Source organism: Sinocyclocheilus rhinocerous, unplaced genomic scaffold (assembly GCF_001515625.1).
Source record: "Sinocyclocheilus rhinocerous isolate Xijiao unplaced genomic scaffold, SAMN03320098_v1.1 scaffold54, whole genome shotgun sequence".
Taxonomy (NCBI): Eukaryota; Metazoa; Chordata; class Actinopteri; order Cypriniformes; family Cyprinidae; genus Sinocyclocheilus; species Sinocyclocheilus rhinocerous.
The window spans coordinates 811,914-830,836 of NW_015647078.1; the positions used below are offsets into that span (position 1 = coordinate 811,914).

Below are 18,923 nucleotides of genomic sequence, written 5' to 3' on the forward strand. Positions count from 1 at the left end.
ACCCGACCAAAGATTTTCCTGATTGATTGCTAGTAGTTCATTTAATCCATTAGTGGACTAGTCACACTTTTGTAATATTAACATCACATTACCGCTCTGTGCTTTCAGAGGGCTGTGGGACACGAGCAGGACAGAGACCATCTCTTGTCTCATATCTTCATGTCTTCTCTCGATCTTCCAAAGCAACTGACACTTGTTGTAATAGGTCAGAAGGGGGGATTTTATCTTCCACATATGCAAGACATTAAGGCTATGCTTCATATTGTGCTGTGAGAGAAGGCAAAACTAAATTACTGGTGCATGTGAAATATGCTACAGTATATGAAGAAGCCTGATGTGCTTTATCAAATCTAACAAGCATGTAAAAAGGTATCTGTCCTAAATCGTTTATCTGCTTTACCGCAGTCGAAGATGTGAATACAGTCATTAAAAATGTATGAAAGGAAGACACGTGGTCACACTTTAGTTTGGGGACCAGTTCTCACTATTAACTACGACTTTAGTAAACTCTTAATTACTGATTTTTAATAGTTAGTAAGGTAGTTGTTAAGTTTAGGTATGAGGTAGGATTAAGGGATCTAAAATATGGTCATGCAGAATAAGACATCAATATGTGCTTTATAACTACTAATAACCAGCCAATATGCAAGTAATATGCATGTTAATAAGCAACTAGTTATTATTAATATCCTTATAAATTGCTATTACTCTAAGCAAACATCACATTTGTGTGGCATGCGTTTCAGATCAATCACTTGTGAAGGTAGCTGCCCATGTAGACAGCACAGCAGCTCACTAGGTTTTGAAACAGATCTTATTTCCCTCACTCTATAACTAGCTCAAACCTGCAGCACATGTCGTTCCCTCTGCTCCATCATATCTTGAAGTATAATCCACATTACTGCTAATGAATAATAATGGAGGGTGTTTGTGAGAAAATAAACCCCATGGAGACATACAGCAAAAACTCTCCTCAAGCAACAAGCGTTTGTCATCTTGAATGGCAATGCAGAGAAGAGCCTGTCCTGGGGGTCAGGGCGAAAGACCGTCACCATGGAGACAGGGCTCCCGAAAGCACCGGATCAGGAGCATGGTTTCACTCTGGTCCTCTGCAGATGGAGCTGCATTAAAGGCTGTGTGACACTCTTACACAACATCAGACCACCCAGCCTTAGACGTTCACACTTTGCTTCTCAATACTCGTGACATTTTGCCTCGTGTGTTACCAAACAAAACCTGTCAAATCCCAGAATTTTACTTGGTTAATAGCATTACGTAAGAAGACAACATGCTTAAAGAAAATTCAGAATGGAGTCACTTGTTCTTATTCTTGCTTAAGCCTACATTTTTATCATGATAAAAAAAGAAAAGAAAATGTACAGAAAAGACTGTAGTAGACGCTCATGACTGTGTGTAAAGGTCAGTAAGTCTCCTACAAATATAAGATATTAGCAAGATTACTCCTGATTCTCAAATGTTATATGGAATATCCCCAAGAAAACATCATCGTCATGATTGAATAATGCATGTGTCACGATCGCTGCCGGAAGGAACACGGAGCCATGGAATACACAAAATAGTCTTTATTACATCCAAGACACAGGGGTAAATCCAACTCAGGAACAAGGAATGACACACAAACACAACTTAGTAGATCCGACAAAGAAACATGAGGCAGACTACACATTATATACTAGACTTGACGAGGGATAGACAGGTGCGGGAAATCAACTAATAATCATACTAAACGAGGACAGGAACATGACCAAATAAGGACAAACAGGAACAGAAACAGGGGCAAAACATGACACAGACAGTCCAGAATCCTGACATTACTCCCCCTCCCGGAAGATGCGTCCTTGCACCGTAGAAACTACATGGGGAGGGGCGGGTGGGAACTTGGGAGGCGGCTCAGGAGGAGGACGGACACCCGGGAGGGGGCCGGCAGACAGAGTCATGACAGCGACCCACGGTGGAGCCGACGGAGGGAGGAGCCATGGAGGAGGAATGGCCACCGACTCCAGGGGGGCGACCAACGGCAGCGGAGCAGGTGGCGGAGGAGCCCGAGACGGAGACGGAGACGGAGAGCCGAAGAGCCAGGGCGACGGGAAGGATCCGGAGGTCCAAGGCGGAGCAGATGGCACCGGCGACTGATGCGGAGGCGTGGATCCGAAAGGCCGTGGTGGAGCCGGAGCGACAGAGGACTGAGGAGGATCCGAAGGGATGAAGGAGCCTGACACCAGACCAAGGCGGAGCCGGACGAGGGAGCCCGGTGGAGCCAGTGGACTGCCGGGCCACGGCGGAGAGGAGGGAGCTAGAAGCCATGTGAGCGGGTGGGAGGGCAGGCATTTGTGAGCCTCTGGGCTTTCAGGACTGAACTCATGAACAGGAGCCCCCCTTGGGCTGGACGTGGGAACAGGAACTTTCTCTGGGCTAGAGATGGAAACAGGAACTTTCTCGGGGCTAAACTCGGGGACTGGAACCCTGTCAGGGCTGAACTGGGAAACGGGAGCCCACTCAGGGCTGGACGGGATCAGCGGGGATGGAGGAGAGAGGAGAGGGGGCAAGTCAGGTTCCAGCTCTGTTTCCCAGTCTATAAGGTCCTCCTCGCAGTCCAGCAGTCCCAGCTGTATAATCAGCTCACCTTCAGCCACGGTGCAGTGGGCGTAGCTCCACTCCGCGCTCTCTCTGTCCGTGGCATTGTCCCTCGTGGCGGGCTCTGTTACCGGCTCTCGCACCTTGACTGACGTCATTTGCAGCTCCGGCTCCGCGTTCGATCCTCAGCACTGTCGCTCCGTGCGGCGATGGCTCGTCGGTCGCGGCGGGCTTCGGCTCTCCGTCAGCGGTGGTCTCGGGCATGCGGTCCACACAGCGGGGAGATGGTGGGCTGGGCACTGGGTCGGGAGTGGAACTGGTGAGATTCTCCTGGGAACTGATGGGAAACGGAGATCCATTTCTCGCCAGTGTCCACAAATTCGCTCGAGGACCATCGAGGACGCGTCGTCCGGGTAGCTGGTTAGACCCGGCTCCAGCAGGAGTAGGAGGTATTATGGACGGGAGAGGGGATCCATAGAAACACACAACGGAAACAAAAAAACACTGTGCAGAAAAAACGTAAAACAAAAATGGAGGGAACACACGGATTAAACTGTTTCGGTCGGGCCTTCTGTCACGATCGCTGCTGGAAGGAGCACGGAGCCGTGGAATACACTAAATAGTCTTTATTACATCCAAGAAACAGGGGTAAATCCAACTCAGGAACAAGGAACGAGGAATGACACACGAACACAACTTAGTAGACCCGACAAAGAAACATGAGGCAGACTACACATTATGTACTAGACTTGACGAGGGATAGACAGGTGCGGGGAATCAACTAATAATCAAACTAAACGAGGACAGAAACATGACCAAATAAGGACAAACAGTAACAGAAACAGAGGCAAAACACGACACAGACAGTCCAGAATCCTGACAGCATGACATGTTAAAAAATGACCTTTTTTAACTCACAAAATTATTTTGTTTTTCTAAAAGAAACAGCTAAAAACACATATCTTCCATCTACACTTGACCCTCTAACACTAGCACACTCTATTCTATTTATATTTTATCTACTTGTTTTCTTTTTATTACAAAAAAAAAGTTGGTTTTGATAGATTCTATTGTCCTCGTTTGTAAGTTGCTTTGGATAAAAGCGTCTGCTAAATAACTAAATGTAAATGTAAATAAAGCTTAAGATGTTTACTGAAATATATTCAATTTTTTAAAGAAAGTATTTTATTACTTCATTAAAGCAAAACACTGCAGGCAAAAATTCAAAATCCTCCGTTTAACTCTATCATGCCAACCGAATGAAACAAGTTTTTAACGTGGCCTTATCCAGTGTTCACATTTCTGTTTAAATTAGTGCATATGCAATTAGACAACACCTCATTTGCATATTTAAAATAACATTTCAGAAAATGTGTAATATGAAACAACTGTCTTAATGTACTGCAATTAATCAACTGGGGAACGTATATATAAGCAATCTTATTAGTTACAGTTTTTATTCTGATCATCCGTAATGTCTTGCCTTTTATTCCCAAAGATAATAATTAAAAAATGCTAATCATTTTATTCCAAGTGATAATCACGATTGTACCATTTATTTCCAAAAGTATTGTTGAAAGTGATATAACATTCCTCTTAAACATATGAAACCAACATGAATACAAAGAGAATTTGCCACTAAAACTTGGCTCTTAAAATTCTAAATTCTTACATTCTAAAGACTTTTCCCTTTCATAATCTTATTGGACTTTGACCCAGGAAGCATGACATTTCTTTCTTCCTTCTCAGAAAAGAAAGGAAACAACAATAAAAAGAGAGAGAATATGGATTTTGAGATGACAGCATTGAGCGGCTGTAGTTTCACTGATCAGTGGCCAGATTTTGGGATGTCGGTGAACTATAGAGACACAGCAACAAAAACAGGCCAGTGTGTTTACCCAGAATGCTGTGCTCTTGCCAGCGGCAGTGCTGTGAGGTTTTTGCTCAGCTCCACTAGAACTGGAGCGAAATGAAGCCGCAGGAGTCACACGCAGAGCAGACAGACGCGTCTGTCCTACATTTCCCTTGTTTGCTTTATGGATATTTTCTAAATTAAGCGAACTGCTCAACAACTAGTCAGCCTTAAGGGAAGGTTCAGGTTCATGTCAACAACACACCAGTCCTTTCTCAAGGGCCTAGGATGTGTTTATCTGTTTAAAAACAGCAGGATGGAGGTCGATCAAAATGTTAAATAACATCTTGAAATGTTTTTAAAAGTTTTAACCTGATGGTCATTTCAAGAGATGATGAAAACTATGGTAAGAATGGCCAAAATTGTCATTAAAATATGGTGATGAGAACGTTGCTCTGATGGCTGTAGTGTCTTTATGTTAAGTCTGGTGATGCAACTTCTCATGCTAACAGTCCCAACAGTTGTTCTTAGCATGCCAAAGCATGAGTGATTCTACAATACTATACTATAGTATACTATAATCTCACACAATATTTTATGTACCTTGTGTTGCTTAAAATTGTCTTGATTTTCCTTAACTTACAGGTTTTTTTTTTTTTTGCAGTTTCCATTTTTCAAGTGAGTAGGTGTCGTGTTCAAAATAATTCATTTTCTGTGAAGAAGCTTTGAAACGACATGAATTTGAAAAGTTATATGCAAATAATAATAAAACGAAAACAAACAAACATACAAAAACAAACAAACGCATACATAAATAAATAAATAAACATACAAAACAAACAAATAAACAAATAAATAAAACCAAACAAACAAACAAATACATAAATAAACAAACATACAAAACAAACAAACAAATAAATAAAAAACAAACAACCAAACATATATATATATATATATAATTTTATTTATTTATTTATTTTTTCCCTGAATATCTCCTAGAGTTAACTGTTAGTATATATAGCTAATGAGTATATTACAGTTTTTCTCGATTGTTAAAACACTATAACCAGGCTTTTGAACTAAAATTTCAAAACCATAATGCCATTTTTTTTTTTAAAAGCACACCCATTTCCCTAAACTATAAAAACTATTCCCCTACTTTGACACATGAGTCAGATTTGGTGAAATGTTACTGCAAAACTCTACACACAAATCCCATTTCTCAGGGCTTACACCGTTTTCAATATTGTTCACTCAAGTCTGCAAAGTTTGAGCCCAATTAGCACATAATTACCCAAGTGGAAACACTAGGAGTCAAAATTGATCACACACCAATCAGAACCTTCGATGGACAGATAAAAGGGCCAACGTCAGCTTACAGTTTTTCTCAGTGGCTTTGGTGCATTTCTCAGATTAGAAATGAAATTCCACATCATCTAGTCACTTGTGCAATCATAAAAAGTTTCTCATTCTTTCTAACAAGTTGTGATTGCTTTGGTACATTCATGCGACTGATTATGTACATTTGTCTGCGGTTTCCTACATCATCAGTTGCTAATATCATGTTGCGCAAAATGTATTATATAGTTATATATTGTGCTGTAGTCTTACCCCTCAAAACCTCAAGTCATTAGTTTATCGTATAAGTCATTACGATAAATGCAAAATGGTTGATCTAGTTGTTATAAACTGCCAAGCATATTTTCTACACATTTCTATTAGACTTTTTATAAATTTGCCATGAATTGCTCAAGTGAATCTTGACTTTCACTAATGAAGAGAATATAGATCAACCAATGACAAACCAGTTCTCTGAAATAGCTCAAAGGTACATCTCATGAACCTTCAATTGGAAAGCATATATAGACAGAGGACAACACAAGAGTTACAAATTCTGACAGTGGACTTTCTCATTTTTTTTTTTGCCTTTGTGCCCACATTTCTTTTCCATTTCTATTTCACATTGACATTGTAATGTGTGTGTTTTTTGGGTCAGACCAAAGTAAAAGTGTAACTGTGAATCCTATCCAGTCTTTTTCAAGCAATATCCCACATACAGTAATGTGTTAATTTGTACTTTTGAAATGGATATAATGCATACATAAGAAGTGCAGCCATCTGCATTTCAGTACAGTAACTGTCATCCAAACTGTTGCCATAGTTTACATCAGGTAATACTAATAGAGTGCAGTGTTATATTAACAACATTCATAGTCATATACTATGATGCTATACTGAAGACTGAAGTTCTGTGTGTTGGCAGGAACAAAGCTTTACTCCTCTGAGATTTGCTGCCATCATGTTTGTTTGGCACTATAGACTGAACAGTCATCCTTAAAATCAATGTTTTTTACTCTTATATTCAATAACAGGGAATGCAGTGCAATCAATACACTCACATGGTATTACAGCAACAAAAATGGCAGTTAAACCTCCTACATCTTGCGTAACATTATAAGTGAGCTATTAAAGAGTCAATAAAACACCATACAGCTCCGACCTCACGGCTCGCTCAGACAGAACAGACGGAGATTTCATTGTATCCATTCACATCTGGCTTTTTTTGATCGAGTTGTTGCCATAAGAAAGCCATCATTAAACCGCTTGAACTTCGCTTATTAGTGACACGTTGATGCAATTATAGATGAGTGCCTTTCAAGAGGCCATCGTTAGGTAAAAGCTAAAGAATTTGTTCTTTAGATGATGGTTTGAAAGCATTTCAATCATTCAGTGTTTGGAGACTCTTCATTATTATGCTCTGAAAAATGTGGAAGCCTTATTGCAATCGAACGTTTACCTCCCGTCTGGCCGGATGTTTTGTTTTGCACTGGTCATGTTGCATTCGCTCAGACTCACTCTAAAAGAAAATAAAGTTGGCAGTGTTTTCAGCAAAGTGTTGGGAATAAGTGAAGTGCAGTCATGTTATGGCAGCGGCGCTCTGTAATGATTTGATGCTGAGCTGACAAGCACAGGCAGATAAGAACAAATGAGGCATTCGGCGGGCATGAAGACAAAACATGACGCTTAGAGATAAGTGATATGAATGGACTGCATAACAACTGGGGAAACGGTATAAATCATTTTTATTTTGCACTTTATTGCAAAATGGTAAGGGCAAAAAAGATTTAAGAAGTAGGAAAGACGACAAATAGTACAGGGAACATGCACTTGGTTGGTTAAGATCAGAACGTTGAACAGATTTAACCATAAACACAAAAATGATAATTAAATGATTAAAATTATATATATATATATATATTTAAATGTTTAACACTATATTTGTCACGGTGTGCCTACTGTGAGGAGCGAGGAGGCACGGAGACGTGGGAGAATATACAAGGAACAGTCTTTAATGAATCAAACAAGGAAACACACACATAGCACACGGAATCTACGATTAACACTGAACACTAGACATGGGAAAACACAGGACTTAAGTACTCAGAACTAAACAAGGAGATTACCGGGGCACAGCTGAAACAAATGGAACTCAATGGGAACAGGAACAGGAAAACCAAATATGGTCATAGAAACTAGGTCATGGAAAACATGGAACACGTGGGGGAGGAAAACAAACACAAAGCAGTCCATGACGTGACACTATTATTAACAGTAATTAGGCTTGTCTCTACACCAGATTGTTGGATTCTTAACAAAGCCTCACAGGTTTCATAATTCTCAATATCACCCACATAACGAACAAAAAAAACCCTAAATTTAACAAATGAATGATTCATTATAAATTATACAACTGCTATAAGTATATCCTTACCTAAATACATTCAGTACACTCACTATATAGCAAATATCAAATGCCTGATTGTTTATATAATCACACAATGTGAAGAAATTAGATGGTTGTACTGTGGTCTACCTGATCTCATGACAAAAACGTACCTGTGGGAACTACGTCACTGCAGTTTCCAACAGGAATGAACACTAGAGGCGGTAAAACTGCAATCGTTTTTGTAAAGAGTTGTGATTACAGCTCCATATGTTTTGCTTTCCGGATGTAACAAGCTTGCTTGGTAGCTCAGCTGGCACATACTTGGACTTAAGATGTGAATTGGACTTAAGAATGCTTAGGTACGAATCAGGCGAAAAACATGACTCACGATGAAAGAGCTCAAAGATATGAGATCAGAAAACATGCTTGTGATTGTGTTTTTACACATTCGCTTTTGTTCATACTATCGGGTAGGTTTAGGTGTAGAGCAGATGGTACGTTATTTTAAAACGTCACGGAGTATTAGAGTTATAGAGTCAGAACTGCGGTGAAATGTACAAAACCAATGTCACATAAAACGTACCATAGTTCATCTGTTCACCTGGGGAAAAAAATAACACTCTTTTAGCGCCATTCAGTGGACATTTCACATTGAATATGTCACGAAATGTCATGGCGCTACATATTTTGTGTCTTGCAAAAAAGTTCCCACAGGTACGTTTTCGTCATGAGATCAGGCTCACTATGGTACATATGTGAATGATTACTGTATATATATATATATATATATATATATACACGCATACATGCACGCACACACACACACACATATTTGTTTCTGTGAATTGTGGGGACTTTCCATTGACTTCTATTACTTTTATACTGACCAAACGATATCCCCTAACCAACCCTAAACCTACCCCTTACAGAAAACCTGCATTGTTACACTTTCAGGTAAACATAATTTACTATTTAAAAATTTTTTTTTTCCCCTCAGGCCGGTCCCCACAATGTCAAAAATGTCAGGTTTTACTATCCTTGTGGGGATATTTGGTCCCCACAATGTGGCATAAACAAGTACACACACACACACACACACAGGCTTTACAGATTACAAGTTACCCTGTTTAAAATGTAATAAGTAGTGTAATAATTTCAATTACTTTATTAAAGTAATGTAACTGATAACATGTTTTTTTTTTTTTTTACTTTTTAATTACTTTTCTACATTTCTAATGAATATTTTCAGCTGTTAATCATTTTCAGTCTTTTAAACCAGGCAGGGTTAAGCTTAGAGTAGTAAGCATAGAGTTGCTTTGGGGAGTCTGTTGGTGCCCTGAATTTCACAACTCATTGACCCTGTGAGTCATTAATGTGGGTTATGCTACAATACTGAAATAACTGTAATATTAGACCAACCTTTTCCAAGGAGGAAGTACATTAGCTGCATATTTTCTGTTCGAAGGGTTCATAAATAGAAGTGAGGCTGGTAAAGATGTTTTTAGCTAGCTAGCAGACTAGCTAATTTGTTGTGAATGGAGATTAACACCATTAAATAAACTACTTGACATGCACCAAGCAATACTGAGCTAAAATACATCTACGAGTAGGCGATGCCTTTCCTACTTTATTTAAAGAGTGCTTACAGTCAACTGTACGCTAAGTTACATACCTGCAGATGCTTCCTCTGGTTTAGCATTGGAAACTTCAATGTTGATGGCATTTTAATAGTTGGCAAACATATTTTGCACTGAACTGTTATATTTGCACCCTGATTTCTTGATTAACTGACTAAATTAAATTTCCAGCACTGGAACGCATTTTTATCACTCACAGTGGTGTCACCATTGTACTTACCCTGTTGAAAAAAAACAGCATATGCTGGTTAGGTATGTTTTGACGCTGGGATGCTGGTTTAAGCTGGTCCTTTGCCAGCACATGACCAGCATAAACCAGCAAAAGGACCAGCATAAACCAGCAAAGGACCAGCTTAAACCAGTAAAGGACCAGTTTAAACCAGCAAAGGACCAGCATAAACCAGCAAAAGGACCAGCATAAACCAGCAAAGGACCAGCATAAACCAGCAAAGGACCAGCTTAAACCAGCAAAGGACCAGTTTAAACCAGCAAAGGACCAGTTTAAGCCAGCAAAGGACCAGCATAAACCAGCAAAGGACCAGCTTAAACCAGCATCCCAGCGTCAAAACATACCTAACCAGCATATGCTGTTTTTTTCAACAGGGTACTTGTTAGTGTAATATTGCTTATTAGTGTATTAAGTAATACGTAATAATGTAATATCTTTGAATTATCTTTATTGGTATATTTCCAACAAATACTGATATTGAATTAACTGTAAAATATTTTGATTAGTTTACCAGCATGTCATGCAATTAACTTGATTACAGTTTTAATTGAGTAGCATCCCTAGTAATAACAGTTTCTTCTCTTTGTGCACAGATAAAGTGCCTCATTTCTCCAGACTCGGGGATGTGGAGGTGAACGCAGGACAGAATGCCACATTTCAGTGTGTGGCGACCGGACGTTCCACCAAGACTGACCCCTTCCTGATGGAGGTGAGTGTGTGTGAGGGAATGTGAATTTTAATAAGCAGATATTGCTTAATGAAGCAGCAAGCTTAGACATACTATATTTGGGATGTTAAACTGCTGGAAGTCGGAAACATGTGACCTTCACGAAAAAAAAAACCTCATTAAAATTCAGCACACTTCCTTTTTAATTAAGCAGCGGCAATTGCACTTCCCGGTCCTATTTGATGTGTAGGTGATAGTTGGAATTATTTTATTATTAAATGCCATTTATCTCTACATTATGTGCAGTGTTGAATAAAATATACACAAGTCAATTGAGTCAAGTAAAAATATAGCCTGTAAAAATATTTTGCCTTGTTTTAATTAAATATTTAAACAACCTTATTAAAGGTAGTACACCTTGAATTGCCAAACTATTATTTTATGTTTTTATTTTTTTTGCTGTGTAGAACATTACCAAAACTAAACCCAAGATTGCTAAAATACACTCTTATTTTAATAAAATATCTAAACACTCTTTAGAAAAGTTACATTTGCTATGGAATATTTGCTTTTTTAGGACAACACACCTTGAATTGCCTGTAGGCATATATATATATATATATATTTTTTTTTTTTTAAGAAGAAAAAAAAATGCTAAAAATATTATTTTATATCTTCTTTATTCAACCCAGAATTGCTATATAAAAAAAAATATATATATATATCTTTATGATAAAGATCACAACTATCATCAGTACAACTTTACTATCTTCTGCGGTTTGCAGTCACAAAAGTAACATAAATGTCTAGGGAAATATATCAGAGTATTAATTTTCCTTTCAAAATATAATGAAGTCAGCAGGAATATGTATGATAACATTTAAATGTACTTAACGTGTCACAAATGTACTTAAATGCAGTGACAGTGTGTCTCTACTTTGTTACTCTACATTTTTGTTATGTATCACTGATAGCAGAGTTCACTTTCAACTCATCACCACACAGCATTTTCTTGAGCAATTTCATATAGTATTCCTTATTCACATCCAGTTTATGATTTACAGAGGAACTAATTGGTCTATAAGAGAGAGAGCTATCCTTTTACATTTCCATTTAATTCAATGGCAGTTGCTTGGTTGGTGCAGGAGTCTGCTAGTGATAGTTTGAAATCTTTGCTCATGGACCGCAGAACTTTTTTGAGCCAATAATCTGAGTCATAAAGTCAACATTTTAAGCCAAAATGACTTAATGACTATGATGATTGGCTGATGACATCACAAACATGTGCACAGTCCAAAACCTCTAGTGACAAATGAATTGTGATGTTAAAAGCACAGGAAATTAATTTCATATTCAGTGTGGCACCTCTATGGGACGTTTCTAAATTCTTGATCGTGTAAAGTTAGGCTCCTGTGTGAGCGCCCCCATAAGGCCGATCCCAGCGTAAGCTCTCAGTGATGGATATCTGCTCTCTTTCAGTTTTTCTGTTTGGTTTTACAGCTGAGGTCTGAAGCGCTTGCCCCGGGCCGTGTGGATTCTTGTCTTACAACCTTTTCACTTTCTCATTGCTGTTGTTCAGTGTAATTCCATTACTCTGGAAAGGTCACACAAGTTTGAACTGAGTTGTGTTGGAGCAGTCCAGTATTAAAGCGAGCTACAGCAAATTGAAAATCCACACATTCAGTCGTTGTCCAGTAGCAGTGCATAACAGTAGTTGTTTGATGTTAAAGGTACACAGTGTATTTTTTTTTCACATTTATTTTTCAAAGTTGTACACTTAAAGAAGTTATTTGTAGTTGTATGATTAACAGTATGAGCAACCCTTTCCATGAATAAAGCAATAGAGGATCAAGTGCTGTATTATTTTGAGTGAGAACTATTAAATATTTTAGATAAACAATTATGTAACATAAAATTAGCATAGCATGAAAAGTAGGTCATTTTAAGCACATTAATTGTCTGAATCGCCCCCAAACACAGACAGACCCACACACACATGATTTTGACTGTGATCATATCCAGCAATTAAAATCACTAATCACTATCACAACTTGGTCATAGTCTGTTCAGTTGCGTAATACCTATTTTAATTAATAACTTTTTGTAAAATACAATTTTGTAAGACAAACAAATGTCAGTGACTCGTTATATATAATCTGATGAGTTCAGAATATTCAGTCTTAATAGCTATTCAGCTATTATAAGATGATCAAACAATATTGTTTGGTATTATTTTTTAATATAATATACCTAGAAATATCATTAATACCTGGAAATATTGGATACCTTATGTGTGTGTGGAACAGACACTTTAGACAAAATCTAAAACACTGGCATATGAGTCATATTTGATAGATCAGGCTTTTACAGCTCCTGTAGTATGATATAGTAAAAATATAAAGCAATTTGATAAGGAGGGGGGGGATAAATCATATAAATAACATATGATAAAACATATAATGCAGTGCAAAATAATGATGATTGAGAAATAAACAAATAATCATTCCCCAAAAACTACAATACAGTAGTGAGACAGTAGGCTTTACAGTGTAATATACGAGAATATAATTTCTCCAGAATCAATATTTGGTCCCAAACTTGATGCTATTCCCACATTTACATTTGATAGAGTATTTGACTAGACAGAAAATTACCTATAGTGCTACTATAAAGTTGATTTTGCCGATTTTTATAAATCCTCTAGCATATAGATCTCAAAGCGGGTCACACATGGACTAAAATCCACAAAAAATCCAATGGCTTCGAAGATTCTCTTCATATTCTTATCAAACTAAAATAGCACACATATATGGAATAAGATAGACTTACGGCTTTACTTACAATAATAAGATTTGTGTGACGCATGGCAAATACATGAAGAGCTCAGTCGATTCATACTTACCTTCAACATCCACCCTCACATATTGTTTCAATGGCAGTTTTCTCTGTACTGAAGCTCTTTTTCCCGGCGTATAATCTCTATCTCTTGAACTATCACTGAGCTCTGGCTCCATCATTGACTGGATCCTCTCTTCATATCTTTCTCAAAGCGTAATTCAATGAACTATCAGTCGATTCATACTTACCTTCAACATCCACCCTCACAAATTGTTTCAATGGCAGTTTTCTCTGTACTGAAGCTCTTTTTCCCGGCGTATAATCTCTATCTCTTGAACTATCACTGAGCTCTGGCTCCATCATTGACTGGATCCTCTCTTCATATCTTTCTCAAAGCGTAACATCAGAAACACTTTCTGGGCGACTGAAGTTGCTGAGGTTTTTAGGATTGGACGCGAGTCCCCAGGCTTTAGTTACGACGACCTTTGTTTTTCTTTCTATTCATTTTTTTCTTTTCCTTTCTTTTCATGCTCTGATTTTTTTGTATGTAAATCCAATTTGAAAATCTCTTTCAAGACGGAGGATGAGACTAGCTCTGTTCCTCGGGAGCTGAACATCTTTGTTAGTGTATATACTGTCGAAGGCTGCGTCCTAATCAACATGGAGTCCAGCGAATGGAAATGATCTAAATACGCAAAATATGCAGCACACGTGAATGAGTACAAGCATATTTTTAATCATTGTTTCTCTTGACTCTATATGCCATTTTTGGATTATGTTTATTCACTCATTGTAGCCAATTATGGAATTGACTTTGGAATTATGGAATTCTTTGCTAGAATTAGGCCAAAACTGTTTTTTTTTCTTCTTTGACTTAACCAGTGTCGAGAGTGTGCCAGTCTATTGCAAAAGCTCTTTTTCACAGACAACATGCTATTTTACACAAGCCAGCACATATAAAGAACATAAAATCCTGTCGAAATTGCAATTCTCTCATTTTAATTGTCCCGCTAGACTCCTTTTGCAAACTGGTTAGCACATTCACATGTAGACACACACACATACTGTACCACATGAGACACGCAGGCCTCCCAGCTCCCAGCCTTTAATTAATGCAGATAATGTCTCCTTCAAATCCTCACCACAGGCCAAACAATTCACACTGATCTTCCCTTATATCAGTTATCGCTAACAACCAGCGTATGCATTTAAATGATACCTAATAAGGCTGTTACAGGGTTTTTGCATAGGCACATTTAACTTGCACTTTATACTGCAGTTATTGCAAGTATTCCTGCATAACAGTTACGATGTGGAAACTTGTATATGGTTAAAAAAAAATGCATTCCGATCATACATGGCTTTCTTTGTTTTTGTCTACCACAAAATAATATATGTTTCCAAAAATATGTCAGTGTTTTTTTTTTATAGTTAGTTTAGTTAGGTCTAATGTTGCTGGGATCTTGGGTCAGATGTAATAGCATGATTTTGCACTTTGTAAGTGTCGCTAGCATGTTTAGCACACAATGTCATATTTTGCTGTGTTGTTAATAGTGCATCACATTATTAAATGTCACTTCCTGTTGCCAGTAGGTGGCGCTATAACTATGATCGTATATGAGCATGTAGATGTGTTCAGGCCAGGACTCTTATTAAAAATGTTAAGTTTGAGGCAGATTGGACACTGCATGCCTGAGTTACAGCAACTTCCTTTTTCATTGTATTAATAGCAAGCTTTAGCAAATTAGCTAAGTGTTGCTAGCATGTTTTAGCTTGCTTTTAGCATGTTGGCATGCCTATTTAACTCTTGCTGACACTTTTTTAATATGTTGCTTAGAGTCCATAACTGTGTTAAACATGTCACTTCCTGTTGCCAGCAGGTGGCGCTATGGCTATAACCGAATACGGGCATGTAGATGTGTTCAGCCGTCTCTTATCAAACATGTTAAGTTTGGTGTATATTGGACATTGATTGCCTGAGTTACAGCAACTTCCTGTTTCATTGTAGCATGTTTAATCAAATTAGCTAAGTGTAGCTAGCATGCTTTAGCATGTCTGTAGCATGTTGCATGTTAAGTTTGAGGCAGATTGGACACTGCATGCCTGAGTTACATCAACTTCCTGTTTCATTGCATTTGAGCATGGACATGTGTTCAGGACATAACTCCTATCAAACGTGTGAAGTTTGGGGCAGATCGGACATTGCTTGCCTGAGTTACAGCAACTTCCTGTTTCATGGTGAAGCGTCCACATTTGTCAGGCCGGCAGGGACACGCCCTTCGACGAAAACTCAAGATCTTCGCAATTTAGCATCACAAAGGCCTTATGATGACCCTCACCAAGTTTGAAGATGATCCGATTAAAACTGTAGGAGGAGTTTGTTAATGTACGAGGCCTGAAAATGGCAAAAACTGCACAAAAATCCTACAGGAAAAACAAAATAACGGACTTCCTGTTGGGTTTCGGATTTTGTACCAGGAGACTTTTTTGTAGGTATTGGTGTGCTACATGTGTCTACAGAATTCCGTACATGTATGTGAAACGTAGCTCGAGGGGCACTTCGTTTTCCACTTCTGAAACCCATATCAGATGTAAAATTTCACCACCTCTGATGCGTGTGCAAAGTTTCATTAGTTTTGGAGCATGTTTATCAAAAATGCGATTCACTTTGAAGAAGAAGAAGAAACGGAGCAATTCCAACAGGGTCCTCGCACTGCAGTGCTCGGGCCCTAATCATAATATAATAAATATAATTAATATAATATAATATAATATAATATAATATAATATATATTAATCACATCTTCATGACTTTCCTTTGGTCATATGCGACACACAAAATAAAATACATTTTGAAGAATTTTACAAGATTTTTTATTTATTTTTTTGATACAATGTTCATAATGACCACAGCTCAAGCTCCATCAAAAAAGATTCAGATTCAGTGCATAATAGCATAGCGTAGTGCCAGGTTTGACATGTCTGATGTCCGTGTCATAACCAAACACAAAGCACCAATTCACAAACACTGAAATGAGAGTGTGATAAGAGAGCTGCACTAAAGATTGTCTGTATGTAACAGAATAAACTGTTACCATTTCAGCCATTTATCTCCAGATATGGTTTGACCTGTGATGAGAACATCTCGTTACGGTACCCGAGGTCTCCTGTCGAGCGCTGGCCCTGCAGATGCTTTAATTGCATCTTGTGTTTTGATCGTGTTTTGGCTTTGAGCGAATCCTCCTTGGACTGAGAGTCTCTCGGCTGTGTTCTCACTGTGCTTTAAACACTAAAAAACAAATCAGTCTGTGTACATCACGAGTTCACAAGCAGAAGTGCTGGCTTCTCGGGCGGAGGGGAATAGTTCAGAACGTGTGCTGTTTGCGCGCCAGTTTATTTGATGTGTATTATTTATCGGTGTGCTGTGGCGTGACCGTAAGGCACAGTGAGCAGTGAGCTGCAATATGCTGCTATTTACATCATTTTACAAAAATTACATTTTTGTAATTGCCAGCTATTTCAGTCTTGTCAAGTCAAGTCAAGTCACCTTTATTTATATAGCGCTTTTAACAATACAGATTGTGTCAAAGCAACTGAACAGCATTAATTAGGAAAATAGTGTGTCAATAATGCAAAATGACAATAGTAAACACTCATTTTTCAGTTAAAGGCAGTTCATCATTGAATTCAGTGATGTCATCATCCAGCTCAGTTCAGTTTAAATAGTATCTTTGCAATCATTTGCAATCAAGTCAACGATATCGCTGGAAATGAAGTGTCCCCAACTAAGCAAGCCAGAGGCGACAGCGGCAAGGAACCAAAACTCCATCGGTGACAGAATGGAGAAAAAACCTTGGGAGAAGCCAGGCTCAGTCGGGGGGCCAGTTCTCCTCTGACAAAACCAGCAGTTCAATTTCAGGCTAGCAAAGTCACATTGTGCAGAGGAATCATCTGGTTCCTTTGGTCTTGTCCCGGTGGTCGTCTGAGACAAGGTCTTTACAGGGGATCTGTCTCTGGGGCTCATCTAGTTGTCCTGGTCTCCGCTGTCTTTCAGGGCTGTAGAGGTCCTTTCTAGGTGCTGATCCACCATCTGGTCTGAATATGTACTGGATCCGGGTGACTGCAGTGACCATCTGATCTGGATACAGACTGGATCTGGTGGCAGCGGTGACCTCGGAATAAGAGAGAAACAGACTAATATTAGCGTAGATGCCATTCTTCTAACGATGTAGCAAGTACATCGGGTGTTATGGGAAGTCTTGTGTTTATTTTCTCTTCCATTTGCCAGCATCATGAATGAATGCTTCAAAGCAATTCAGAAAAGATGAAGGCTGTTGAAGGTGCTCTTTTAGGCAACAAACGGATGTTGTGCTGTTAGATGCTTTAAACTATGTGAGGTTTAGGAATATTTTTCCAAAAAATGTAAATCCTGCCATCATTTACTTCCATGCTGTTTCAAACCTGACCGTCTTTATTTTGTAGAATACAAAAGGATATGTTTTGCAGTCTTCCTGCGGGTCTTTGCATTATAATGAAAGCAGATGGTGGCCAGGGATTGTCCAGCTCCAAAAAAGAAGAAGAAAAAAAAAAAACACCATAAACTGTAAAACTGTGCAGATTATTACTAGTCTTCCATGCTAGGGTTTTTCTTGTTAACTAAAACTAAAACTAAATATATTAAATTTGTTTTCGGTAACACTTTATAATAACTTACATCCCGTTATTTATTTATTCCATTATTATTATTAGGGGCCAAGCACCCAAGGGGCGATGGCACCTATTGTATCCGTTGGCGTAATTCTTCTTCTTCTTCAGTTTCCGTTTCTTCCGCTCTTGAGTCTATGGCAGCCAATAGAACCGCTTGCGGGAAAGTTGTGAAATTTGGCACACTGATAGAGGACAGTATCAACATTAACCACAGCAAATTTGGAGTCTCTAACTCAAACTCTCTAGCGCCACCACTTCTCCAAAGTTTCACTCATGTTTATGCTAATAACTTTTGAACCGTAAGGCACAGAAGGAAAATTATTTTTTCCTCTGAATCTTTGGCTGAATGAACCCCAAAATTCAAAAATCGGTTTTTTTCGCTATTTTTAATTGTTAGAAAAACCTACTTTTTCGAACTCGTCCTAGACGGTTTGTCTGATTCTCACCAAAATTGGCTCAGATCATCTTCAGACCTTGCTGGCAAAAAGCTATGGAATTCAAGTTGATTCTTCAAACCGTTCTTGAATAACGCCCGAACGAATTCGACAAAAAGCACGCAAAAATGGTTATGAGGCTATATCTCTGCAACGGTTTGGCGTATTGAGACCAAACTTGGTGTGTGATATAACAAGCATGACCTGAGACTACCTGCAGTGTTTCGGCGCAGTGCC

At 38.6% G+C, this 18,923-nt stretch overlaps 1 protein-coding gene across 1 annotated transcript in view; it reads left to right on the top strand.

Annotated features, from left to right (window-relative positions):
• The window catches only part of LOC107708701 (receptor-type tyrosine-protein phosphatase U-like), a 266,276-nt gene that overhangs the window by 136,097 nt on the left and 111,256 nt on the right, over window positions 1-18,923 (top strand). The window contains exon 5 of the mRNA XM_016513005.1: window positions 10,634-10,749. Within this exon, the coding sequence (XP_016368491.1) occupies window positions 10,634-10,749 (116 nt within the window). The remainder of the gene's footprint in view (window positions 1-10,633; window positions 10,750-18,923) is intronic.